This window comes from Megascapheus bottae, chromosome 10 (assembly GCF_031878675.1).
Source record: "Megascapheus bottae isolate mThoBot1 chromosome 10, mThoBot2.hap1, whole genome shotgun sequence".
In the NCBI taxonomy this organism is placed as follows: Eukaryota; Metazoa; Chordata; class Mammalia; order Rodentia; family Geomyidae; genus Megascapheus; species Megascapheus bottae.
In genome coordinates this window covers 53,514,257-53,535,650 of record NC_143518.1, presented here as the reverse complement: position 1 = coordinate 53,535,650, position 21,394 = coordinate 53,514,257, and the positions used below count along the sequence as shown (strand labels likewise).

Here is a 21,394-nt window from a genome sequence, read left to right as displayed (position 1 = left end):
CTTAGCTTCTCAGGAGGCTGGGATGCTCAGATCTTAGAGTGCCAGCTTTGAGCAAAGCAAAGCAAAACAACTAAGCAAAAATGGGGAGCCCCAAATTTAAGCCTTAATAATAACAAACAAAAAATATGCTATACACTGGGTGCTAGTCACCCAGGCATGCAATCCTAGCCACTCAGGAGTCTGAGATTAGAGGATCAGGGTTCAAAGCCAGCCCAGGCAGGAAAATCCGTGAGGCCCTTATCTCTGATTAAACACCAGGATACTGGAAGTGGCACTGTGGCTCAAAGTGGCAGAGCACTATCCTTGAGCCGAAGAGCTAAGAGAACACCCAGGTCATGCGTTCAAGCCCCATTACCAACAACAACAAAAAACGCCACATTTGTTGGGGGCCGAGTAACGCCATTCTAATAACTTTCTGCTGAGACCTGTAGTAGAGGTAAACAAGTGGACCTCTTTATCCTGCCCACCTGCTGTGCTGATAGGCTCCCGCACCCAATATAAGGAGGGGAGTTTTAGAGAGAGGGAGATTCCTGCCTTGATGAAGCTGCGTGGCGTTTCTGTTTGTGCTCCGGAGAAGCAAGGCTGAGTGCGGGAGGACAGTGGGCCCTCTCCTCTCGCGGCTTGGACTGGTTGGGGTGTGCTTTTCCCATCCCTCCTCAGGAGGGACTGGGGATGAAGGACCCCGACAACATTAAGTATGTCCACCAGTATCACAGATAGTTTTAAAATCAAGTGTTACATACTGTGCACCAAATTGTACGTGTTATTCTGTAACAGGCAGCACAGAAGGCTTGTCTGTATCAGCATCACCATAAATGTGGGACACACACTGTGCTATGACACTAGTATGGCTACCAGGTTAGACAGGAATTACTCAACTCCATTATAACTGCACAGGACCTTCATATATGTGGTATGTTGTTGACCACGGGCTAAAGCATCACCACGTAGTACATGAGCACACATATCCACACACACACGCACACATGTACATGTATCACACATGTATGTGTACATATCTCTAAAGTCTTTCAGTTTCGGAACCTGGGAAAGGCTATGTAAGTGACAGCCATTACTATGACAGCATGTTCCAAGTTCAGGGCTCACTTCTTGAGCTCTTTTTGTCTTCAGGTCCACCTTCTTCACTGAAATGTGACTTACAGGATTTGTCCAAGTGTTTGTCCATTGTTTGAGACAGAATGTAGTCGATCACATCCCATCTTGTATTGAAAACAATGAAATGATTAAAAGTGTCATTTAGTGTGCCCAATGAGAGAAAGACACAACAAGGCAAAAAAGTGTTCAACTTCGAGCTCACAGGCTTTTGACTCTGCCTGTGCTACCTCTGCGGATGTTACTTATGTTTGGTGGCACTGGGTTTTGAACTCAGGGCTCTCGCCCTTTCATGTGTGCACCTGCTGCCCCCTGTGGTTGATATGTACAGATTGAAGCAAACTTCCAGATGAGTGGCCTGTCTCCTGCAGGTTGGTTTCTGTCTCTGCGAGAACCTTGCTTACCTCTTCGCTGTACTTGCTGACATACGAGTAAATCTCATTGAGGGCACTCAGCATGTTGAACTCCACGGCGTGCAGGCGGGACTGCTCAGCGAGGTAGGCATTCATGTCCTGGTCACTGATAGCTGGGAGCTTAGCGATGTCTGCATAGTACCTGCCGTAGACAGGACACAACCCTTCATAGGGTCTCAGCCAACATGTGCCTGCATCTACTCTGGCCCCCAGGTCTCTGGACAGCCCTAAGTGTCCCCTGCTGTGCTTGTCTTCCCATTTCTCTTTGGATGTGGACTTGTGCTGCCCTCATGGCTCAACTAAGTCTGAGGCCAGAGTTTCTTCAGGAGATTTCGATCCTGCTGAGAGCTGGCTCCAGTGCCAAGAATGGATAACAGCCCAGACTCTGGCCAGACTCCTTCTATTCAAATCCTAGTTCTACTACTTGCTAGCTGGTGATCTTGGTGTAGTTTGCCTGGACCTCAGTTTCCTCATTAGGAAAACAGGGGGAGAAGAGCCACTTCCCATCTCTGCTGGGCATTTAAATGAGATGATAACATACAAAACCCTTATCACCATGTTAAAGGCTTAGTTTGAGCTCAATAAATAGAAATGAGGAAAGCAGTCATCAGACTTTTAAGGGCACAAAGCCACCCTTTCCTTCCTATAGCAGGAAGAAGCAGGGATGGTGAGGCCCACGTGAACTGCAAATAGTATCTGAGTCCTTAGTTGTGATGATCACCCATTGGGTAGCAGAGCATGGAGTGTGGTTCCGGCTTGCCTGGAGGAAGATACTCACCTCTCCACCCAACTCTTGTAGCTGGGGATATCCTTGGCATACAGCAGCTTGTTGGAGGGGGAGTCTTTGCCCAGCCGATGCTCCGATGTGGAGCAGGAGTCCATGAAGGTCTGAGCTACCACGGAAAGGCAGGCGTCCGTGATGCTACCCTTGTGAATGTCAAATACAAACTGGGGGTTCTTGATGACATTCACCCAGAAGCGCAGAGGGAGGCTGGAGGAAAAGGCAGAGCAGACTTGAGCATATCCTTCCGCCAAGTCCCTTACACTGTCCACTAATATTCCGCCCCTTATGCCTTGAATGTCCCATCGCCTATCTACCAGATGAGGGAATGAATGCTTAGAAAAGTAGCCCGGAAGGGGCTGCTAATCCTGCCTGAGTTATTACTAGTCCTGGGAGAAAAGAAGAGAAGCTTGTACCTTAACAGGGCACTGACCCAGTTTCCTGACAACTCAAGGTAGGCGTGTCTGTCTGGCCCCTGCTTTCTCCTGGCAGGCTTTTCTAAAGGCCTCAGTGCCCTAAAGCAAACCCAAGTACACAGAACAAGGCGATTTTCTCAGCACTTCAAACAAAGCCACCAGGCTCCTGGAGTCCCTTCACACTGCTCGTGGCCATTGTCCAGGGGGAGGCAGCCGGCAGCCTGAGGCACTGCCTCTCAGTGGGCACAAAGGGCACCACCTGCCCTTCCCGCCCAGCCAGGCTGTGGAGAAGCTGCTTCCCAGGGCCGGCCAGCCTGGCTGCGCCCAAGAATGGGCTCCCTGGGGGAAGTCCTTTCAGGACTCTCTCCAGGGCTTTCTTGTGTCTGTGAAGGGGCAGAGGGAGGAGAGGGGCCATTGCTGGCACCCTGGGAATGGCCCACTGAAGCTCAGTTTTTTCCCACTCTAAGAAGAACCCAACAGTAGTTAGGAGACTTCCTTCTGCAACTGGAGAATTTATAAGCAGAGGGCAATGAGCTATTTTTCTTTTTTGCTCCCGAGGCCATAAGGCAGATCAGCCCATTTACCTTCCATCAAAATCTGAACAGCTGTTGTTTTGCCTTTTTCCCAACTCTGCCTTCTTTTCCAGCTGCCTTCTGGCCTTAACTCTTTGGATGCTTGTAGAGAGTCGGCCCCCAGCATGGGGCCTGTCCTTCTGGCTTGAGGGAATGTGTCTCATCTCTCCTTTTCTCTTGACTCTCACAGACCCCAGACTTCTCCAAATGTCTTCAGGGCACCAGGTCTTGGCAAAAGCCCTCCCATTAGGCCTTCTGCTAGAATTCTGACTTGCAACAGCAGCGCTTACTTCCCTGAGATCTGGGGCTTGCACTGTCTTGGCTGAGGACTGGAGCATCTATCTCCCTGCCCTCCTCTCTCCTGGCAGCTTATAACCATCTTTCCTTGGACATCTGCCTGGTGAGGTCTGGACCACAGGATTCGGTCTCTCCACTATTCTCGGGATTTGTATTTCTGTTATTGGTGTCAGGCCAGGCCACACAGAAGGTGCAGATATGGGGACAATCCAGAACTTTCTCTTGGTTTCTTTGAAACTGCTTCTGCCCAGTGATGGGCTGGGAAGCCTCCAAGGCAAAGGAGGTGGTCACCCAGAGTCCTGCCCTTGGGCATGCAGAGCAAACGTAGCCCTGTCTATTACCCAATTCCCTCCATGTTATTCCAATGTGATCAGAGCTACAGACTCGGAAAGGCTCAAAGACCACAACATCCAGGGAAGAAAGGAATATTCTGGGGTTAGGGTTGGCTCTTTCCAAAGTGTTTTGTTGGTTGCTAAGACTTTTGATTCCCAAATAACAGCCTGGGCCCATCTGTGTCGGCTTTGTTTTCTGAAGAGATGGCTGACTCCAGACAGCTGCCCGGGCTGCCTGCCCAAACCAAATGCCTGGGCCTCCCCTCTCTGTGCTCTTTCCCGAAGGAAGCCTTTTGAGTCCAGCTCTTGACCAGACCCCATCTGACCTGAAAGTTAGTCCTTAGCTTGATCACTAGTCCAGGTTCAAAACTCAGGAGGAAAAAGTCTCACGTGAGGGGCCTGTGGGAGCTGCTTCTCCCTCTGCTGGCCTGGATCTAGGGGTGACTTCAGGGCAGACAGCCAGGCCTGGAGGACATTCTGCCTGCTGCTTCCTGAAAGCTGTGGTGCTGGGGTGAAGGACTTGGCATTAAGAGATCAAGTGTGTAATGAAATCACCAGTCATGGGCTCCAAACTACAGCAGGTGTGAGCCCACCCGGCCCTCCCAACCCCACCAACTCGGTTCAGGGTCCATCCTCGGATTCAAGAATGCTTGGCTCTCGAGCTAGATTTCAAAGGCGGTTCTTTGTGTAGGCCCCTTTTTCCCTTCTCCTGAGAACCAGGACCTCAGAGTTAGGGGGGCAGGCTCTCCCCAGGGAAGGGTCACAGCCAGGAAGAGCAGAGCTTAAGCCAGGCGGGCCCCACTCTTAGCAGGCAGCCTGGGGATTACATGGGCTCTGCAGAGCATGTGTGTATTCCTGGGGCCTCTGATCACCCAGTCTCAGCTGACAAACCAGCTGTCTCTCCTCTCCAGGGTCCTTGCTGGGCCTTTCCCCCTACCCAGCCACCCCCCCTGTACTTGGCCTCTTCAGGCTGCCCCTCCCACTGGGCTCTTCTGAAGATTATTACCAGTTGCTTTTCCAGGTGTGCCGCACGTCAGTGTCATGGATGCTATGTCTGTCTGCCTGCTCATCCAGGAAGTCAAACATGTACTTGATGGCCAAGGGGAGAGCGCTGCCTCGGTGCACAGTGCTGAACAAGGTCTCAAACAAGTCGTCCACGAACTTCTGCAGGGTGCCCTGGAAGAGGGAGCCCATAGCATGCCAGATGTTTCCTTGGACCTATCCTGATGTGGATCTTTGCTTGTGATTGGAGGATGGGCAGACAGTGTGGCCTGTGGGGGATGGGGAGGGGCTATGGTAGAGGTGTCAGCAGGTGGGTGAGGCTGAGTGGGTTGGGATTGCTGGGAAGAATGGCATGCTGCACGGGTGGTTCCTTCAGGCCTGGCAGGTGTAGGCTCAGGGCCTTTGATGGGAGACAAGAAGTGCATGGAGCCTGAACTTGCCAGGATTGATAATGGGGGCACAGGTCGGCAGCACAGTGTGCAGAAGGCATCCAGGGAACACATTGGAAGAATGGGACCTCCCAGCAGAACTTGGTAGGAAAAGGTAGTGGGGTGGGGTGGTCTCAGAGGAAGTGCAGAACTTTCCTTAAGATATTAGTGGCCTGGGACAGGTGGTATCTGAAACATGGGCCACAGGGAAAGAGCCCAGAAGACCCAGGCACAGTCGTGACCTGGAGGCCTTGGAGGGAATCTGGGGGCAGAGGAAAGACTGACTCAGGGAAGACCTCTGAGGATCAGACCTTTCTTGGTCAATCTGTTGGCTCTCGTCACTATGCTGGGCATATTAGGCAAAATAAAACTGGAGACATGGATCTGATCCAGACGTTTTGGGCCATTTCTTAATAAGGCTGAAAGTTTTAAGTGAGCCACCATATTAGAAAAAAAATGAGAAAACATGGATCTCATGACTGCCATGCGTATGGGCTTCCTGTGTTCTCTGCTAGGAAGTTAGAAGGTGCTGCCTCTCACAGCTTCTTTCAGCATGTGGGAAAACTGAAATAGGGGTAGACTGCTGGCAGGACTGGGCCTTGGTGCTTTCTCTCCCATGCAGCCAGAAGGGGTAGAAAAGGCAAAGATAGTGGAGGAAAGCAAAGAGGCCACTGCTGCTTTTGCTAATGGGGAGGGAATGGCAATGGTGTGGTCCCCTGGATCCAGGCCTGGATCCCGGGGTCCCTGGGAGGACAGACTCCTCACTGTCCTTTCTGAGAGTAGAGAGGTGGATGCCTCCATGGAGCCCTCTGTGTCTTGGGTAAAGAAGGAGTTACCTTGGTGGCCAGTAGCCGGGTCAGGTAGATCTCGGACACCATCTTGCTGCCTCGGTCACCCTCCTTCTGGTCACCATGGTCATGGTTTTTCACCAGATGCCACACTTTGACCCCACTTTCCAGGTCTGGGGTGATCATAGGAGCCCGGGACCGCAGGCTGTCAGGGCTGCCTGTGTACCTGAAGGAGGAGTCTGGGGAGATGGGGTGAGTGACAGGTCAGCTTCCGTGGCATGCACTTAAAATAAGTCATCTGTGTCATCTGGAAGGTTCTTGGGACCTCTTGCTTGATGGGTGGTTTTACAGACAGGAAGATAGAGGAGCCTAAAGACTCCCCCACTCTTCCTCCCCCCTCCCCCCACACCAAGAGGATTTAGAAAAGCCAGGTGTTGGAGAGTCTCTAGAGAATTTGGGAGTTCCCTCTCCTCTGATGCTTCCAGTAATGAATAATCAACAGGTAAAATGTCAATTGGATATCTTTATAGGTGATTTAATGAAATTCTGGATATAAAGGACCTGTGAGCTTTAATGATCTGCTTGGGAATCAATGGGCTCTTCTTTCTTGGGGCGTAGAATATGACATTTCCTGAATTTCTCTTCCCCCTCCCCCATGACAGTCCCTGGAGCTGTAGGAAGCCAAATGCTTTACTGCAAATAGAAAACCAGACAAGACAGAAGAGAGAGGGAAGTATTCTGAGCTTATTCCAGGGGCCACTAGGTATGGGAAGATGGGGATTACCAATATACCAATAGACAAGTTTAGGAGTTAACTAGTAAAACAGGCATACACTGATCCAACCCAGGCAAAAGGGCATATATATGAACCCTCCATTAGGGCACCTCTGTATTTTAGGCCAGTCCTGAGATATGGAAGGAAGTGTTTTCATGCTGTCCTATGGCAGCACGGCCTGGGAGAAGGGAAGCAATGGGCAAAGTGCCTTTGAATGGAGTCCAGCAGCTAGCAGGGAAGAGCTTTCTGGTGTGGGGAGGGATGGTTGGTCCCTGGGACCCTTTCTGGGTGGTCACAGGAGACTTGATCCTGAGGTGTCCATACCACTTTTCTGGTGCTCACCATATCTGCTGATGGACGTCCGTGAGATGCTGGCCGAGGCAGGGATGTTGTAAGAGGAAGTCTGCTTGGGGACCAGAGCCACCACTGACCTGTCTGACACCTGAGGATGGTACAAAAGGTATAGGATGAGTGAATGTAAACATCTCAGAAAGGTGAATAGTCAAATACTTCTAGGAAGTTATGGGAGAAGAATGAGTAGCCAATAAGGAGTTCAAATAACCACTACTGCTGTTTTGTGACCGAGTGGACCAGAGTGGCACTGCTGAGATGGTGACGCTTCTTGTCATGTGTGGCTTCCGGAACCCTGAAATGTAGTCCCCACTGAGACACACTCCTAAGTGTCTGTGGAGATGTGCTAATACATACAATACACACTGGATTTCAGTGGGTGAGTAGGAACAAAAGATTATAAGCTGTCTCATTAATACTTTTTTTTTCATTATATCATATCCTAACATTAATACTTTTTTATTGATGATATGTTGAAACAATAATCATTTTAGACTGCTTGTGTTAAACATTGTTAACATTAATTTCTGCTTAATTATGCTTTTTAAAATCACCCATGTGGCTTTCATTGTGGCTTGCAGTGTTTCTACTGGACAGAACAAGAACAGGCATGGTCTCTAGTCAGTCTTGTGAACTATAAACAAGTGTCCCATCTTACAGATGAAGAAATGGAACCCAGAAGGGAGGGGAGGGAGTAAGTAGTGTCTTCAAGATGGCTTAGTTACTCTGTGGGAGAGTCAGTATTTGATCCTAGATCTGTCAATCCCCAGAGCATATTCTTCTGATTTTATATTCTAATTTGGGATTTTATTTCAAGTTATATTGACTGATCCGAAGTCTATTTTCCTTTTGGCTTTCATTTCTCCCTTTCCTGGGTCCTCTTTTATACCTGGGCTACCTTGAGTAGTTTCACCAAAAGGGCAACCGGCCCTGGGGAGTCAGAGAGAAAGATGGCATGTTACCCTATCTTCTGTGGGGATGCCAGGCTCGACATCCAGTCTGTGGGGAGAAGACTGATAAAGGAGGAGCCATATTGAAGACATTTGGGGCCATTTTGATTTAAGATTACCCTCCATCCAATAAAAATGGAGAATCCCCAGAATTGTGGCGATCCAATTAAACCCCTAACGCAGAGGGAATAAAACAGCTATAATAATGTTATGGGCCATAAAACATTCCTATTAAACCATTTTTTATTTTAACAATTTTTATGAACTTTATACGTTTGATTTATAGCTGCACCAGTCATAAAACCATCTTTCTGGGTCTTAAATTGTCAGTCCCTCTCTCCCACCAAAAAAGAATTAAATGTTGGGAAGTCAAACTATAAATGAACATTAGCGCTAACGAGATTCCCTGATAGCCAGTTTTAGTGGTGGTGTTTAATTTTACCCTCCCTATAAATCTGCTGGAGCCCTGGGGAACTTTTTTTTTTAACATCTCTTTGTTAATTAAGATTATGCAGATTTTCTTCTTTGGGGGCTCCAAGGACCTTTGACTCTAGGGAGGGTAAGAAGAGGGCAGTGGTGGGCTTGGATAGAGAAGGCTCCAGGGTCTTCAGCCCTTCAGAGTGTTAGTTCTGTGTCTGGAAGAGGCCAGTGTGTAATCCTTTCACGACTGAGGTGGCCCTTAACTTGCTACCTATCTGCACCATCAGCATTGGTCTTAGGGGAGGGCAGTAGATGGAGTATGGGGGGGGCTGTCCTCTACTCTGTCTTTCAGGCATTCTTTTGCCACCCATAGTCTAGACATGATACCCTGAAAGCTAAGCAAGGGCAAAGGTTTACCCTCCCAGTGAGAACAGATTGCATTAGTTATGGTTTGTTGTCACTAAAAGGAAGAGCTTCACAAGGTGACTCACATGACCACAGTTGAACTCAATTCCAGGTCTGGTCACTAAATCTCTCTTGTTCTCAGGTTTTTTTTTTTTGTTGTTGTTGTTGTTGTTCCCTTTCTCTCTTGACATTGCCACTTAATCAGCCAGATGGCTGCACCTATCTGGGCCTTAGTTGTCAGTGAGGACAGCACTCATTGTCTATGGTTATTGTTGTAAGGACCATGAGAGGATTTAAAATACACAAAGGGTGATTGCCAGATACCCAGTGAGCACTCAGCAAGTGTTGGTATTTGTGTTGTTATCATAAGCACCATTACCACCACCACCACCACCACCACCACGACCATCTTCCTAAGGGAGGAAGACACCCTGCTATTCTAGTCTTGCAGGGCTACCATGTAGGAAGTGCCTGGCACTCAGTAAAGCTTAGTAAATATTTGAGAAATGAATGAATACATGAATGATAAATGACATCAGGGAATTGAAAGCGTTTTCTGTGATGAGCCTGTGAGGCAGGATATTGCATGCTTCTGGCTGGGAGCCAGAGTCTGGGCAGCCTAGAAACAATCGCTAGGGGAGCAGACTTGGAAGCAGAAAGACCCCACTCCTGTTCTTTAGGACTGGGAGACTTGGGGCATAGTGCTGTTCTCATTTGCACTTTCTTATTCAGCTCCAATTGGTTTATTGCAGTTGTTCTACCGGATGCACTGAGCACGTGATGTGGTAGAGGGAGTGGTTGTGTGTGTGTGTGTATGTGTGCACACGTGTGTGCGCGAGAGTGTGTATATGCATGTGGAATTAACGAGGAGTGATTACAGCTAGCTCCTGCCATATCCTGGTTCCTCACCTGTTGTATCTAATCCTTCCAACTACCTTCAGACTTTCCCCAGTCAGGGCTGTTATCTCCTTTTTGCAGACAAGGAGCCCAAGGTTGAGAAAGATTAAAGTCACAACACCAGAGAACAGGGGGGTGTGACGTTAAATACAGCTCTGGAAGCCCAGTCTTCTATACCTCCTTCCCTCCACATGGGGCTGGGGTCGAGGCAGGGTTTCAGCACAGGGCGGGGTGGAGGGAATGTAATCCAAGAAGGAGTATTCAGGATGTTCCCAGCCTCATTTGCTCACCCTGAGATTTCTGGCCAGCCCAGGGCCTCCCAGCAGCTGTCCACTGGAAGCTCAGCATTTGTACACTCAGCCCGCCAGCCCCTCTGCATGCCTCCTTTTGTGAGACAAGGGGCACAGGACGATATTATGAATCAGACAATCCCATGGGTCCTGCAGCCAGAGGCACTTCCTCTGGTTGGTTTAATTTCCCCTCCCTGTCTCTCATTTCGAGTTTCTATTTTCCTGAATCCCAATCTGTCCACCTGTGCTTAATCTTACAGAGACCCCTCCCCCCACCAGCTGTGAGTGCCTCCCGAGGGAGGGGAGGGGAGTCAAGATGGCATTCCTGCAGTAGTGTCCAGCTGAGATTTGTTTTTAAATCTGATTGTTCACTCAGTGTGTCCACCAGTGTGTAAAGACATCACTGTCTATATTCATTCCAGTCCATGCACCTGTAGGGGGGAAGGGATTCCTAGGGCCCCCTTTTGCAGGTACAGATAAGAAGAAAGAGAACTTAGGTGCCTTGAACCTCAAGGCAGGTTTCTTTCAAGGCCCAGCTACAGTGCAAGTCAGAAACATCTGTTGCATTGCTGTATCAGAGACAGAAAGCACCAGGCACCCTCAGGTAGCTGTCCGGGTGCAAGGTTTTTATCATATACAGTTCTTTCCACAAGTGTAGAGATGTACAGGAACAAAATGACAAGGCCTTACCATTGGCCAGGTAAAGCTGTTTCTGAGAGGTCCAACAACTCAGAGTGTACTAAGCTTTCCCTCACCCTTGCCTGCCCTGTGAAGTAGTATTGTTGTTCCAGGCTCAAGCGAAGAGGGCACTAGAGAGGAGAAACCCTCTTAAGCTCCTTCTTGAGGCTGACGGCGCAGCTGAGAGGCTCCAGAGGAAACAGAGGCTCCGCTCCTCTCACCTGATAATGCATCAGTGTGTTGAGCCGCTTCCAGTCGCCCTCGATCTTGGTGGTGATGTCTTCGTCTTGTAGCACGACCCGGGCAATCCGGCCTTGGCGCCACTCTGGGTGGAGAGTGTGGTGTGGGTGTGGTGTGAGAGGGGTGGGGCTGTGAGCCAGGGACACCCAGTCTGTGCCTCCTCTTGGAGTCTGGCAACCCTTGATTCCCTCCAGCCAGTGCTAAAGCTGTGCTTAGAGACATCCCTGCCTCTACGGGTTTAGGTAGCAGGGACAACTGAGGACCTTCCCAGAAAACACACATCTGTGGGCAGTGCCCAAAGGGAGCGGTGTTTCCTGTAATACATATGTGGCCAGTCAGATCCCCTTCCCCTTCTCCCCAACCCTTGCCAGTGGGGCAGGCTGTGTACAGCTTGCCATCTTGACATTCTTCCATAGGCTCTGCCCCGTCAGGGAAGCTGCTGGTTTCCCTCTTGCCCTCCCGTTTGGGGCTGGGCTTCCTACCCAAGTCCATGTCCACAGCTCTGGGCCTCTGGGAGTAGGGCACATTCTTATATACAGCATCGAGAATCTTCTCCTTGACTTGCGTGATTGTGTCACAGTTTAACACCTTTACTGGGATTTCTGGGCTGTTCTCATTGTCTGGGTTGACACAGTTCAAGATCTGGAAGTGAGCAATCAAGGGGGAGCAGGACATAGTTGAAAAGCAGTTTGAGCGAGGGGGTCAACCAAGGTTTTTCTCCAAGGTTTGTTTGCCCTTCTTACAGGAAGAATGAGGATACCTAACATCTCTTTTGTGCCTCAGTTTCTCTCACCTTCCAGACTCTGACCACAGGAGAGCCAAAGTCATTGGATCCCCTTCTTTCTGAAAGAGCCAGAACCTATTCTCTGACTCCTGGATGGTTTAGGGAAGACTATGGTCCTGGTATGAGGCACCCAAGGGCCTTAGAACTGGTTTCAGGGCGTCAAGGGCTGGTAGACCTTGCCCTAGGAAGCAATATACTAGCATTTGTTCTATGCCCATCAACCCATGCTGCGTGGCCAATAACCTCCCCCCCAATATTATCTAGGGTAAACTGAGGCATAGAGGGCCCTCCGAAATGAGATGCAGGAGAGGGGAGTCAGCCTTGCCTTGAAACACTAGATATGGCCCCCTGGACTTGACCTAGATGGGTCCCTTGGCCTCATCATGGATTTCTTCTGCCCCTCCTCCCCCACAGAGCACATCCAGGGTGTCAGAAGACAGCCTGGACCAGAGCAGGAAGAACAGACAGGCGCTGTCCCTTACCAGGGTCTTGTACTCGATCTGCTGCCGGATGAGCTTGTCCTCGCTCAGGGAGTAGCGGGCCTCACCGGTGATGGCGTCGATGGGGCCCTTCTCCATCTGCTGCTTGATGGCGCAGTAGAGCATGAAGAGCGGCTCTCCGGCACACTCCTATGGGCACAGGTAGGGCTCGGAAGTGTGGGCTTGGACCTCCCGCTCCCTAGCCACCACTGGAGCTGTGACCACCTTGGCTTGGCCTAGCTTGTGGGTGGGGAGCATCTGGGCTGGGGAGTTCCTGTTCCAGTGGACTGGGGGCCCCATGCAACCCCAAAGGCCAAGCCCTGACCCCTCTTACCTTCAGGAACTTGTGCAGGAGGAAAGCAAACCAGTTGGTTAGCATCTTTTCAGCCACAGACTCAGTCCTAGGGAAGGCAGAAGGAGGCTTTTAGGGAAGAGTGTTGGTGGTGGGAGGATGGGCTTGTTATGTGGGAGTGAGAAAGCACTGGGCTGGGAGCCAGAACACCTGCAATCCAGCCCAACTCAACCAGGAACTAGAGTGTGACTGGGCAGGGGTGACGTCTTTGTGGGCCTCAAGACCTTGAATCTCTGCTGTCTTGACTGTTCCTTACTCCCTGCAGGTGCCAGGGTGATGAACAGAGCTTTCTTGGTCCTTGGAGGTTTTCTGTATGCCTGAGGACTCATTTGTACCTGTCTCTCTGAATGCTCAAAGGCAAGCTGCTTTGGGTTCAGATCCTGGTTCTGTCATGTACTGTCTGTGTGACCTTGGGCGAATCATGTAACCTCTCTGGGTTTGATTTTCCCATCTGCCCTACACAGTTGTCAGAACTGGATGAGTTAATATATTTTAAATGCCAGTGATAATGCCTGGACCCCAGTAAACACTATATAAATATTAGCTATATTACTGCTGTCATGTGAGCTCTCAGATCTCAGCCCTGCAGGTAGAGAACAGTGCTTAAGATTTTAGCCACGGGGGGATCTGTCTCTGCAAGTGCCATCCTTCTCCTCCTCCCCCTTCCCCGGGCTGCAGATCTGGGGACTTGGGAAGAAACAAAGCAGCTCTGACAGACCCTCAGTGATGGGGGATGCCAAAGGGGTATTTTAACTCCCTGCACGTGGTGCAAATTACACCCTCTGGTTGCAGTAAATCCCAGGCATTTACCAGGGCTGTGTGGCAATCTGGGCCTGGGAGAAAGTGACAATGGCAGAAGAAATTGTAGCTTTCTCTCTGGGCCCTCCCAGCACCCTCTCTCTGCATTGTGTCTGAGATTAGTTCTAATTTAAATACAACAGTTCTTAATGAGGGTTTCTAATGCTCAGATTGGCAGGATGGGGGCTCAGTGCTCATAAAGCAAAGCCATTCTTCCTCTCTCCTCACTCCCCACGTGGGCCTGGAAGCCTGAGACCTCAGGAATGGAAGGCTAAGGAAGGAGGAGGGGCGGTGAACGGAGGTAGCATATTTCAGCCCTGCTGCCCAGAGGAGCCATGGACCTGTGCCCTCCATGGCCTCTTGTGAGGGTAACCTCAGGGAATGTTATGTCTCTTAATCTTTGCACTGTCAGGGAAGTGGCCACTGGGGCAGGTGAGAAGGCTGGTAATTCCAATCCAGGCATTGGGCATACAGGCTATACAACATCCCCAGTCTGGGCCTATCCAGCCAGGACCATGATAGATATGACCTCTTCCTGTGCTAGCCAGCGTGGTGACTGCCAGCCATGGGTGGTAGTTGACTAAGCACTTGGCGTGTGGCCAGCATGACCAAGGAACAAAGGTTGACACTTCATTATTTGGAGTAATAGCACCATATAAGCTAGTGGTCACCAGGCTGGACCATTCATTTCTAGAAGCCACGAGAGGGACCTACACACCAGAGAGGTTGTAGAGCTCACCCATGATTACAGAGCTTAGCGGGTGGCAGGGTTCGTGTTCAAGCTGACCTCCAAGCCCTGCGTGTGTGCCCTGTAGTCTCCCAGGACCACGGGGACATCAGATTCCATGCTGGCAAATGTGAGGACAGAGGCTACTCTGTGGCTGGTCATTTGCAGGGCTTGGGCACTGAGTAGTGAGAACCCCTGGCCACCCCTCCAGTGACAGGTCAGACCTCCGGAGCAGCAGCTTGGGGTGGTTCTTGTTCTCTAGGTTCTTGTCGATGAGATCAGACAGCAACTGCTTGAGGACGTCGGTGGCATATTCCAGGCGTCCTTGCAGGCCGGTCATGATGAGGGACGCCACGTTGCCCCGGTCACGCATGGAGAAACTGCGCTGCAGCTCCAGGGTGCGGATGAAGGTCAGCAGGAACACTTTGTTGTTGATGAGCTGGGCGAAGAGCTTCAGCGCTTTCTCCACGTGCTGCTGCCCATTGCCCTGAACCTGGTGGATGGTGGACAGTGTGGAGAGACACCTCAGAGGACAGGCTCATGCTATGTCCAGGCCCCTCCCAGGGGGCTGCTCTCTGAAGGCTACCAGTTGGCCCTGACCTGAGCTAGGGGACTGGCTTCTGTGGAACGGTGTGATTCTCCCAAGGGAACTGTACAGGTGACCCATCACTCATCTTCAGTTTACTAATCTCCCCATAATCTCTCTTTCCAATGAACAAATCAATAAGCCCCATGGCATCCCAGGTCTTTTTTTTAAACCACCTTCAATCCTTTCTAGAATGAGGCAAGATCTTCATTAATTTCAGCCATTAATTAAAAAAAAAAGACCAAACCCAACCCTTACTCTGGTATTGTCCTCAAATGCTTGAATACTTCCTTAGCTGTCCTCTTCCTGATAGCTATAGCTGTGATGTAGTTCTGTGCTGTTGGCCCCTTCTGACTCCTAACCTTATTTATGTGCTGTTGGGTCCCACCTGGGATTCTAGGGTTAGCCTGTGTCCCTGCTGGTGGATGGCGCCCAGGAGACTGGCATTACCTCCAGCTCTCGCAGGACAGGATGGTCCTCGATGCCTGGAAAGAGGACTCTCATGGCATAGGTGCGATAGTCCAAGTAGGGGATTCCTGAGCGGTCCAGGTCGCTGGTTAGCTCGTTGATGTCGGTCTGGAGCTCAGCAAAAGCTGTGAGAGTGAGCAGAGACAGGGAGCTGCAGGGGGTACTCCAGTTGGGGGAGAAGTTTGTGAAGGAGAGAAATCGAGGGTACAGAGTGTAGAAAAGACTAGACTAGGCAAATTGCTGCCTTTTTCCAAGCCAGAAAATAAATTAAAATATAAGAGCTTTGGGGAGCCCTGGCTACCAGATGCTCAGCCAACAGACAGTAAAGGGTTTTGAGGTTTCACCCTCTGGGCAGGCCCCTCTTCTGGGGACCCAAACCCCGCAGGCTGGTACCAGAAGGAGCCTCGGCCCACCTTTCCCAGTGCAGCTCTTGCCTTTCATCTGGCAGAGGGCTTCTTTCCCAGAATGCCATTTGTAGTAAAAGGAGAAATGTTTTGATTCCTAATTGAGATGTTTTCCCAGAGAGCCTGCCAGGTCTCAGCCCGAGAGAATGCCAGGTACATTTGTCACCTCATGGCTGTGGCTGCGTGGGAAGACGGGAGAAAACACAGTCTCCACTCCTACGCACATTCATAGCCAAGGCCACGGGCAAGCTCGGCCTTCAGAGGATGCAGCCCAGCCTTCAGCACTGAGAGAAAACAAACCCGGGGACAGGGAAGGGGTGGGGTGGGAGGGGGAGATATTGGGTGGGGAGGGAGGAGGGATGTGCTCTGCTTTCCTTGCTGCTGCTCCCCCATATGGCAAAGATGCCTCTGCAAATATTAGCAGCAGGAAATAGCTGTTTGGAAGATCTGGTCTGAGATGAAGAGTGAGGCAGGCTGTGACTCTGGGGCCACGGTGGCTTAGAATGGAATTGCCAGAGTGTGGGTTGAATCAGGTTGTGGTAATAGAACAATGTAAGTGGGCCTGGGTCTCTCATTGTGGGTATTCTTCATAGGCTTTCTTTGGTCCGGGGGAGGGGGTGGATGGCGGGGACAAAGGGACATTTCTGGAAAAACCGCAGGTCCAAGTGAGATATGAAGGTATGGAGTGGAGGAGCAAGGAGGAGAGCAGGAAGACTGGTGAAGAAAGATGGGGCTGGAGAGGGCGCATCTCCACTCACCTTCCTTACACTCCAGGGCCACACGTGACTCGAGGTTGTCCATCTGCATTTGGAGTCGCTTGAGCGTGAGGTCATTTTCCCGAGACTTGCGCTTGTAGGCGATGAGGACGATGATGACAATGATGAGGAGAAGGCTGCCGCCCGCCGCGATGCTGACGATGGCTGGCAGGGTCAGCAAGCTGTCTGAGGTGACACTCACCGAGCCAGGCGAGAACACCATCCCGCCCACGTGAACCTGCGCGTTATACACGGATGCGTACAGGTGTAGAACCCTGGCAACTTGTCAGAGCCTGCCGGCGTCAGCGAGGACAGGACAGACAAGCACACACACAGTGCACACGTGCACACCCAGAGCCCCTGCTGTTGGTATTTGCTTTGATTTTCTTGCTTTCCTCCACTTCTGTCTGCTTTAATGTGGGATGTGGAGATGAGGAGGTATGGAGGGTGTGAGTGCAAAGACAGGGCCACATGGGCAGGGGGGCGGGCAGGGAGAAGTGAGGATGGAGGGAGAAGGCTCACTCACCATGACCTTGTGCTGTCCTGTGAGGTTGGGAGGCTCACACAGCAGCTGCGTCTCTGACACGGTTACGGCACAAGGGGTTTCTCCAATCAGCACTGTGTAGTTGAGTTTGGCCCCTCCAGAGGCTGGAGGGCAGAGGTTTTTGCCCTGTAGAGAACGGTAATCTTAAAAGGAATAACTGACACATGCCTGCAGAAGTTAATTGCCTCCTTAAAAAGAGATTAAAAGGAGGCAGGGGAAGGGCAGCAACGGGAAAACCAGGGAAGAATCCCTCCACAAAGGTTTTGGAGGGGCCTTCTGGTGGCCAGCCACAGTTCAGAAAGAGGGAAGGGAGAGAAGAGGGAATGGATACAAAGAGGAAAACAAGATGACAGATGCCAGGGGCTCATTCCCTATAATCCTACCTACTCAGGAGACAGCATAGTTTGAAGCCAGGCAAGAAAGTTGTAAGACTCTTATCTCCAATTAAACAGGAAAAAAAAAAAACCAGCCAGAAGCTCAAGTGGTAAAGACCTAGCCTTGAGTGAAAAAGCTCAGGGACATAGCCTATGCCCAAATACTGGCACATGCATACATGCATGCGTGTGTGTGTGTGTGCGTGCGCGTGAGCATGCATGCACATACACACACACACACACACACACACACACACACACACACACACACAGAAAGAAAGGGGAAAAAAGACAGCAGGAAAGAGGCAGGAGGGACAAAACACTATCCAAGAAAAAAATTGGGGTGAGGTTAAAAGTGGTACAAGTCAAAATGGTACAGCCACCAAACTTTTGGATATGTGATACCAGAAGACTTGTGTATATGGTTACATGACCAAGGAAATGGCATGTGAAATGGAAGATATGCTCCCAAGCCACTGAAGACCTCTATCTCCCAGTGCCCAAGAAAAAAAAAAGAAAGAAAATTCCAATTATTCATTTGGGAATCCTAAGTGTCAAATGTGTCATCACTGCCCAACTGTCTATAAAGGAGCTCTGTGGATCTCAAGAGGTCCACATGTCTAGACGGAAGAAGCAGAGGACCAGGGAGCAGGAGGGCGTGTTCTCTCCCCCTATGGCCTGGGCTGGGAACTGCTCTGACGATCCCCTACCTTCAGGATGATGGGTGATCCTGGCTTCTGATCCAAGACTCCAGTAGGGCTGAGCAGTTCAAACGTTGGGTTGGGGTAGTAGATGAACTTGGTGTCATTGTAAATAAGCAAGGATTGGACGTTGTTAAAGAGAAACCCAAATTCATCTGGCCTCTCCACTGTATCCAGGCCTGGGCGGTAGTCCGTGGTGAGAGAGGGTGCCAGGCAGGTCAGGGTGGTCGTGTTCACCACTTTACACACCTATGGAACCCCCAAAACAGTGTTTGAATGCCAGGTATTGGGATGGGGATTGGGGGGGAGGGAGAGGCTGGGGGCACATCCTCCAATCTGCCCTCAGCTTGATTTTCCTGGTTGTCACTGGGGTTACTTGCTTGTTTTAATTGCGTGTGAGATGCTTAAGAAAATGAGTGGTGACATTTTTGGAGGTGGGAGGTGTACTTAAGCCTCCTCTATTCATTCATGCAGCCACTCATTCATTAACATGGCATTGGTTGAGAACCTGTTTTGTGCCCGGCTATGGAGTGAAATAGTCACAGAGGTAAAGGGTAGACCATCAATTAACCAACACTGTGAGATGAATGAATGGATGGGAAACATTGGTTCTTTCTTTGAGGGAGAGTATGTATGGGTACATAAGTGCATGTGTGTGTAGTGCATAACAGGAAGTAGGACAGAAGCACTTTTCCCAGGGCATAGTAGATGTGTAATTAATGCTTACTAATAGGTAAACAGGATCCTGTAACGCATACCACATCTTACTCAGAGCCTCTCTCTTTTCTGTAGCCACATAGCCTTTCATCCTACACCAGAGTAACCCAAACCCTGGAAGTGGTGCTGGGTTTACAAAGTATCTTTTTTTTTTTCTTTGTAGACTTGGTGTGCCATTTAAAATTCTAGCTGGATTGGCCCCCACTTTCGCAAAATCTAGGCCATTTCTCCTTTGGTGGTTTAGTTCTGGGGTTGCCCAAGGCGACAGCCAGACTGAAGAAACCACTAAAGGACCACATACAGCTGGAGAAGAAAACCTGCACTGCTGCCTGCTGGCCTTGGCTCTCAACCAGCACCACAAGTTTCAGTTCTGGAAGCTGAGGCACAACAGGAACTGCCAAGGGAACTCTCAGATAGCACTGAGAACTCAGTCCCTACAAGTACATGCTGTCCTGGCAGGACTATGTGTGCGTGCGTGCGTGCGTGCGTGTGTGCGTGTATGTGTGTTGCCAACAAGCACACATTAGGGCTTCCTGTTCAGGAGCAAGACTGAAGTGTGAAATTACAAAACAGCTGACACCTGTATAGAGATTATATAAGAACTTCAGAGTCCAAGTCCTCCCTGTCTGGAAGGAACTCAAGAGTTTGAACCAACAGCTCACCGTACCATTCTCACTGTAGATGGAGTCAGTACCTGTTCCTACTCTTTTTATGACACATGTCAGCAGCTCCTTTCTAACTAAATGTTTCTTTCATGTGGCAGCTGGGGACATTGGGGCACAGGAAAATGAATATAGGGGTGATGAACCACTGGGAGGGCTTGGATGGAATGGAATGAGCTTCCAGCTTTCCCCATGGACCAAATTCTGACCTAGAACAAAAAGTATGTGTTCATCTAGCTCAAAGGATAGTACCCATGGTGGGTATGGGTGCTCTCTGGCATGATAGCACTTTACACAGCCTAGAGGCTTGGGAGCTAGCATGGTCCTGCCACAAGTCACCTTTATTGCTGGGGACTGGTCTTTCATTCTGACCTTAGGTTCCCACAGCTCTGTAGTAAGTGGGGGTTGGAGTAGGTAAGCCCTGAGCCCTGCCCAGGTCCGACCTTCGGACACTCTGTCATATTGCACTAGAAGTTTAAAGGGAATCTCTCAGCCCACTGGGAATATGTCTTGGGGATAAAAGGAAGCATCCAACACCATCTTCTGCATCTCCACCTTAGCCTGCCAACCCCTTGAAGGTTGGAGCAGTAATGCTAGTAATCCACATGAAAAATACTGACCACGACAGCATCTCCTGTTGTAATTATGAATATAATAACATTTCAGAAGATATTGACTAAAAAAAAAGTGTGATGGAGCCACCAGAACAGACTGAAAACTTTATAATAATATATCAGACATTCTGCTTTTTCAAATTAAGAGAATTTCTTTCTTGCTTTTTAAATTATGTGGCCAGTCCCTATAAAGAGATATAGTAAAAGGATCAACCTGATTATCTTAGCAACTGGGCCAGAATTATTTGTATTAATGACTATTTACCAAGTACCTTCTGGCCATGAGCTGGAGAGGTAAGTGAGGTCTTATCATCACATCTACAACTGAGCAACACAGAGTCAGGGAGGTCAAGAGACTTGATCATGGATGTGCAGCTAATAGATGGTGGAGTCTTGCTTCCAATTCGGAAATGTCTGAATGAGGAGCTAATGTCCCCTTCCACGTCCCACATTGCTTCTCCTTTGACCTCCGAGTGGGCATTATCATAAAACAGGAGCCCTTTTGTGCTGTATCATCAGCTCGAAAGCCAGGACTTTTATACGCTCACTATATTATCTTCTGACAAGATATGATGCTGTAATGCTCAAAATCGCTGTAAGGACCATGTTTCCAGGCTCAGAGTCTCACCCCAACTTCCCTTTCCAGGATGCAGGTATTCCCCTGCCTAACCAACAGCTCATGGCATCGTCATGATGGGTCAGGCAGGGCCAGACGGACCAGTACTCACATTGACAGATTCTTTGCCATTAAACTTGACTCGGATCCTTGGCTCCTGAATGACATCCAGGTTGAAGCCTGTGATGGTCAGTGGAGTGTGGCCACTTGTAGGAAGAGACAGAGGCTGGTTAGGTACACCCTCCCTTACACCTGCTACTGTGACCCTCCCTACCACTAGCACGAGCCCACCCAGGGGCTGCGGGGATCCAGCCACATGGCAGCCAGTTCATCCAGCTGCTCATCTCCGCCTCACCTGGTGATGCTCCACTCTGGCTCAATGCGCTGCACCCGGGGGTCATCTATGTACTCAAACTGCAGGCTGTTATCCACACGGGCTCGGTCAACACTCACAGAAACAGGAACTGGGCCCAGGCCATTGGATGATGGAGGTGAGACACACACAATCTCATTCATTGACCTCCTGATGGGGGAGAAACAGGAGGAGGATGAAACGTTGAGACCAAGGTGAAAGGTGACTTCCCTTGGTCAGAGGTATTGCCCAGGAGGCAGACTGCTACTTGTTTCTGCTCTGGATGATAGCACATGCTCCCCCATCTGCATCT

General features: G+C 50.0%; 1 protein-coding gene across 2 annotated transcripts in view; it reads right to left on the bottom strand.

Annotated features, from left to right (window-relative positions):
* Plxna2 (plexin A2) overlaps positions 1-21,394 on the bottom strand; it is a 215,905-nt gene that overhangs the window by 9,795 nt on the left and 184,716 nt on the right. For both annotated transcript variants that reach the window (XM_090341281.1, XM_090341280.1), the window contains exons 16-31: positions 21,085-21,252; positions 20,842-20,935; positions 18,130-18,369; positions 17,028-17,171; positions 16,505-16,739; positions 15,325-15,467; positions 14,513-14,781; positions 12,746-12,812; positions 12,415-12,561; positions 11,631-11,790; positions 11,130-11,233; positions 7,260-7,359; positions 6,191-6,381; positions 4,931-5,100; positions 2,305-2,517; positions 1,518-1,668 (exon numbers count right to left, since the gene is read on the bottom strand). In XM_090341281.1, the coding sequence (XP_090197407.1) occupies positions 1,518-1,668; positions 2,305-2,517; positions 4,931-5,100; positions 6,191-6,381; positions 7,260-7,359; positions 11,130-11,233; positions 11,631-11,790; positions 12,415-12,561; positions 12,746-12,812; positions 14,513-14,781; positions 15,325-15,467; positions 16,505-16,739; positions 17,028-17,171; positions 18,130-18,369; positions 20,842-20,935; positions 21,085-21,252 (2,596 nt within the window). The remainder of the gene's footprint in view (positions 1-1,517; positions 1,669-2,304; positions 2,518-4,930; positions 5,101-6,190; positions 6,382-7,259; positions 7,360-11,129; positions 11,234-11,630; positions 11,791-12,414; positions 12,562-12,745; positions 12,813-14,512; positions 14,782-15,324; positions 15,468-16,504; positions 16,740-17,027; positions 17,172-18,129; positions 18,370-20,841; positions 20,936-21,084; positions 21,253-21,394) is intronic.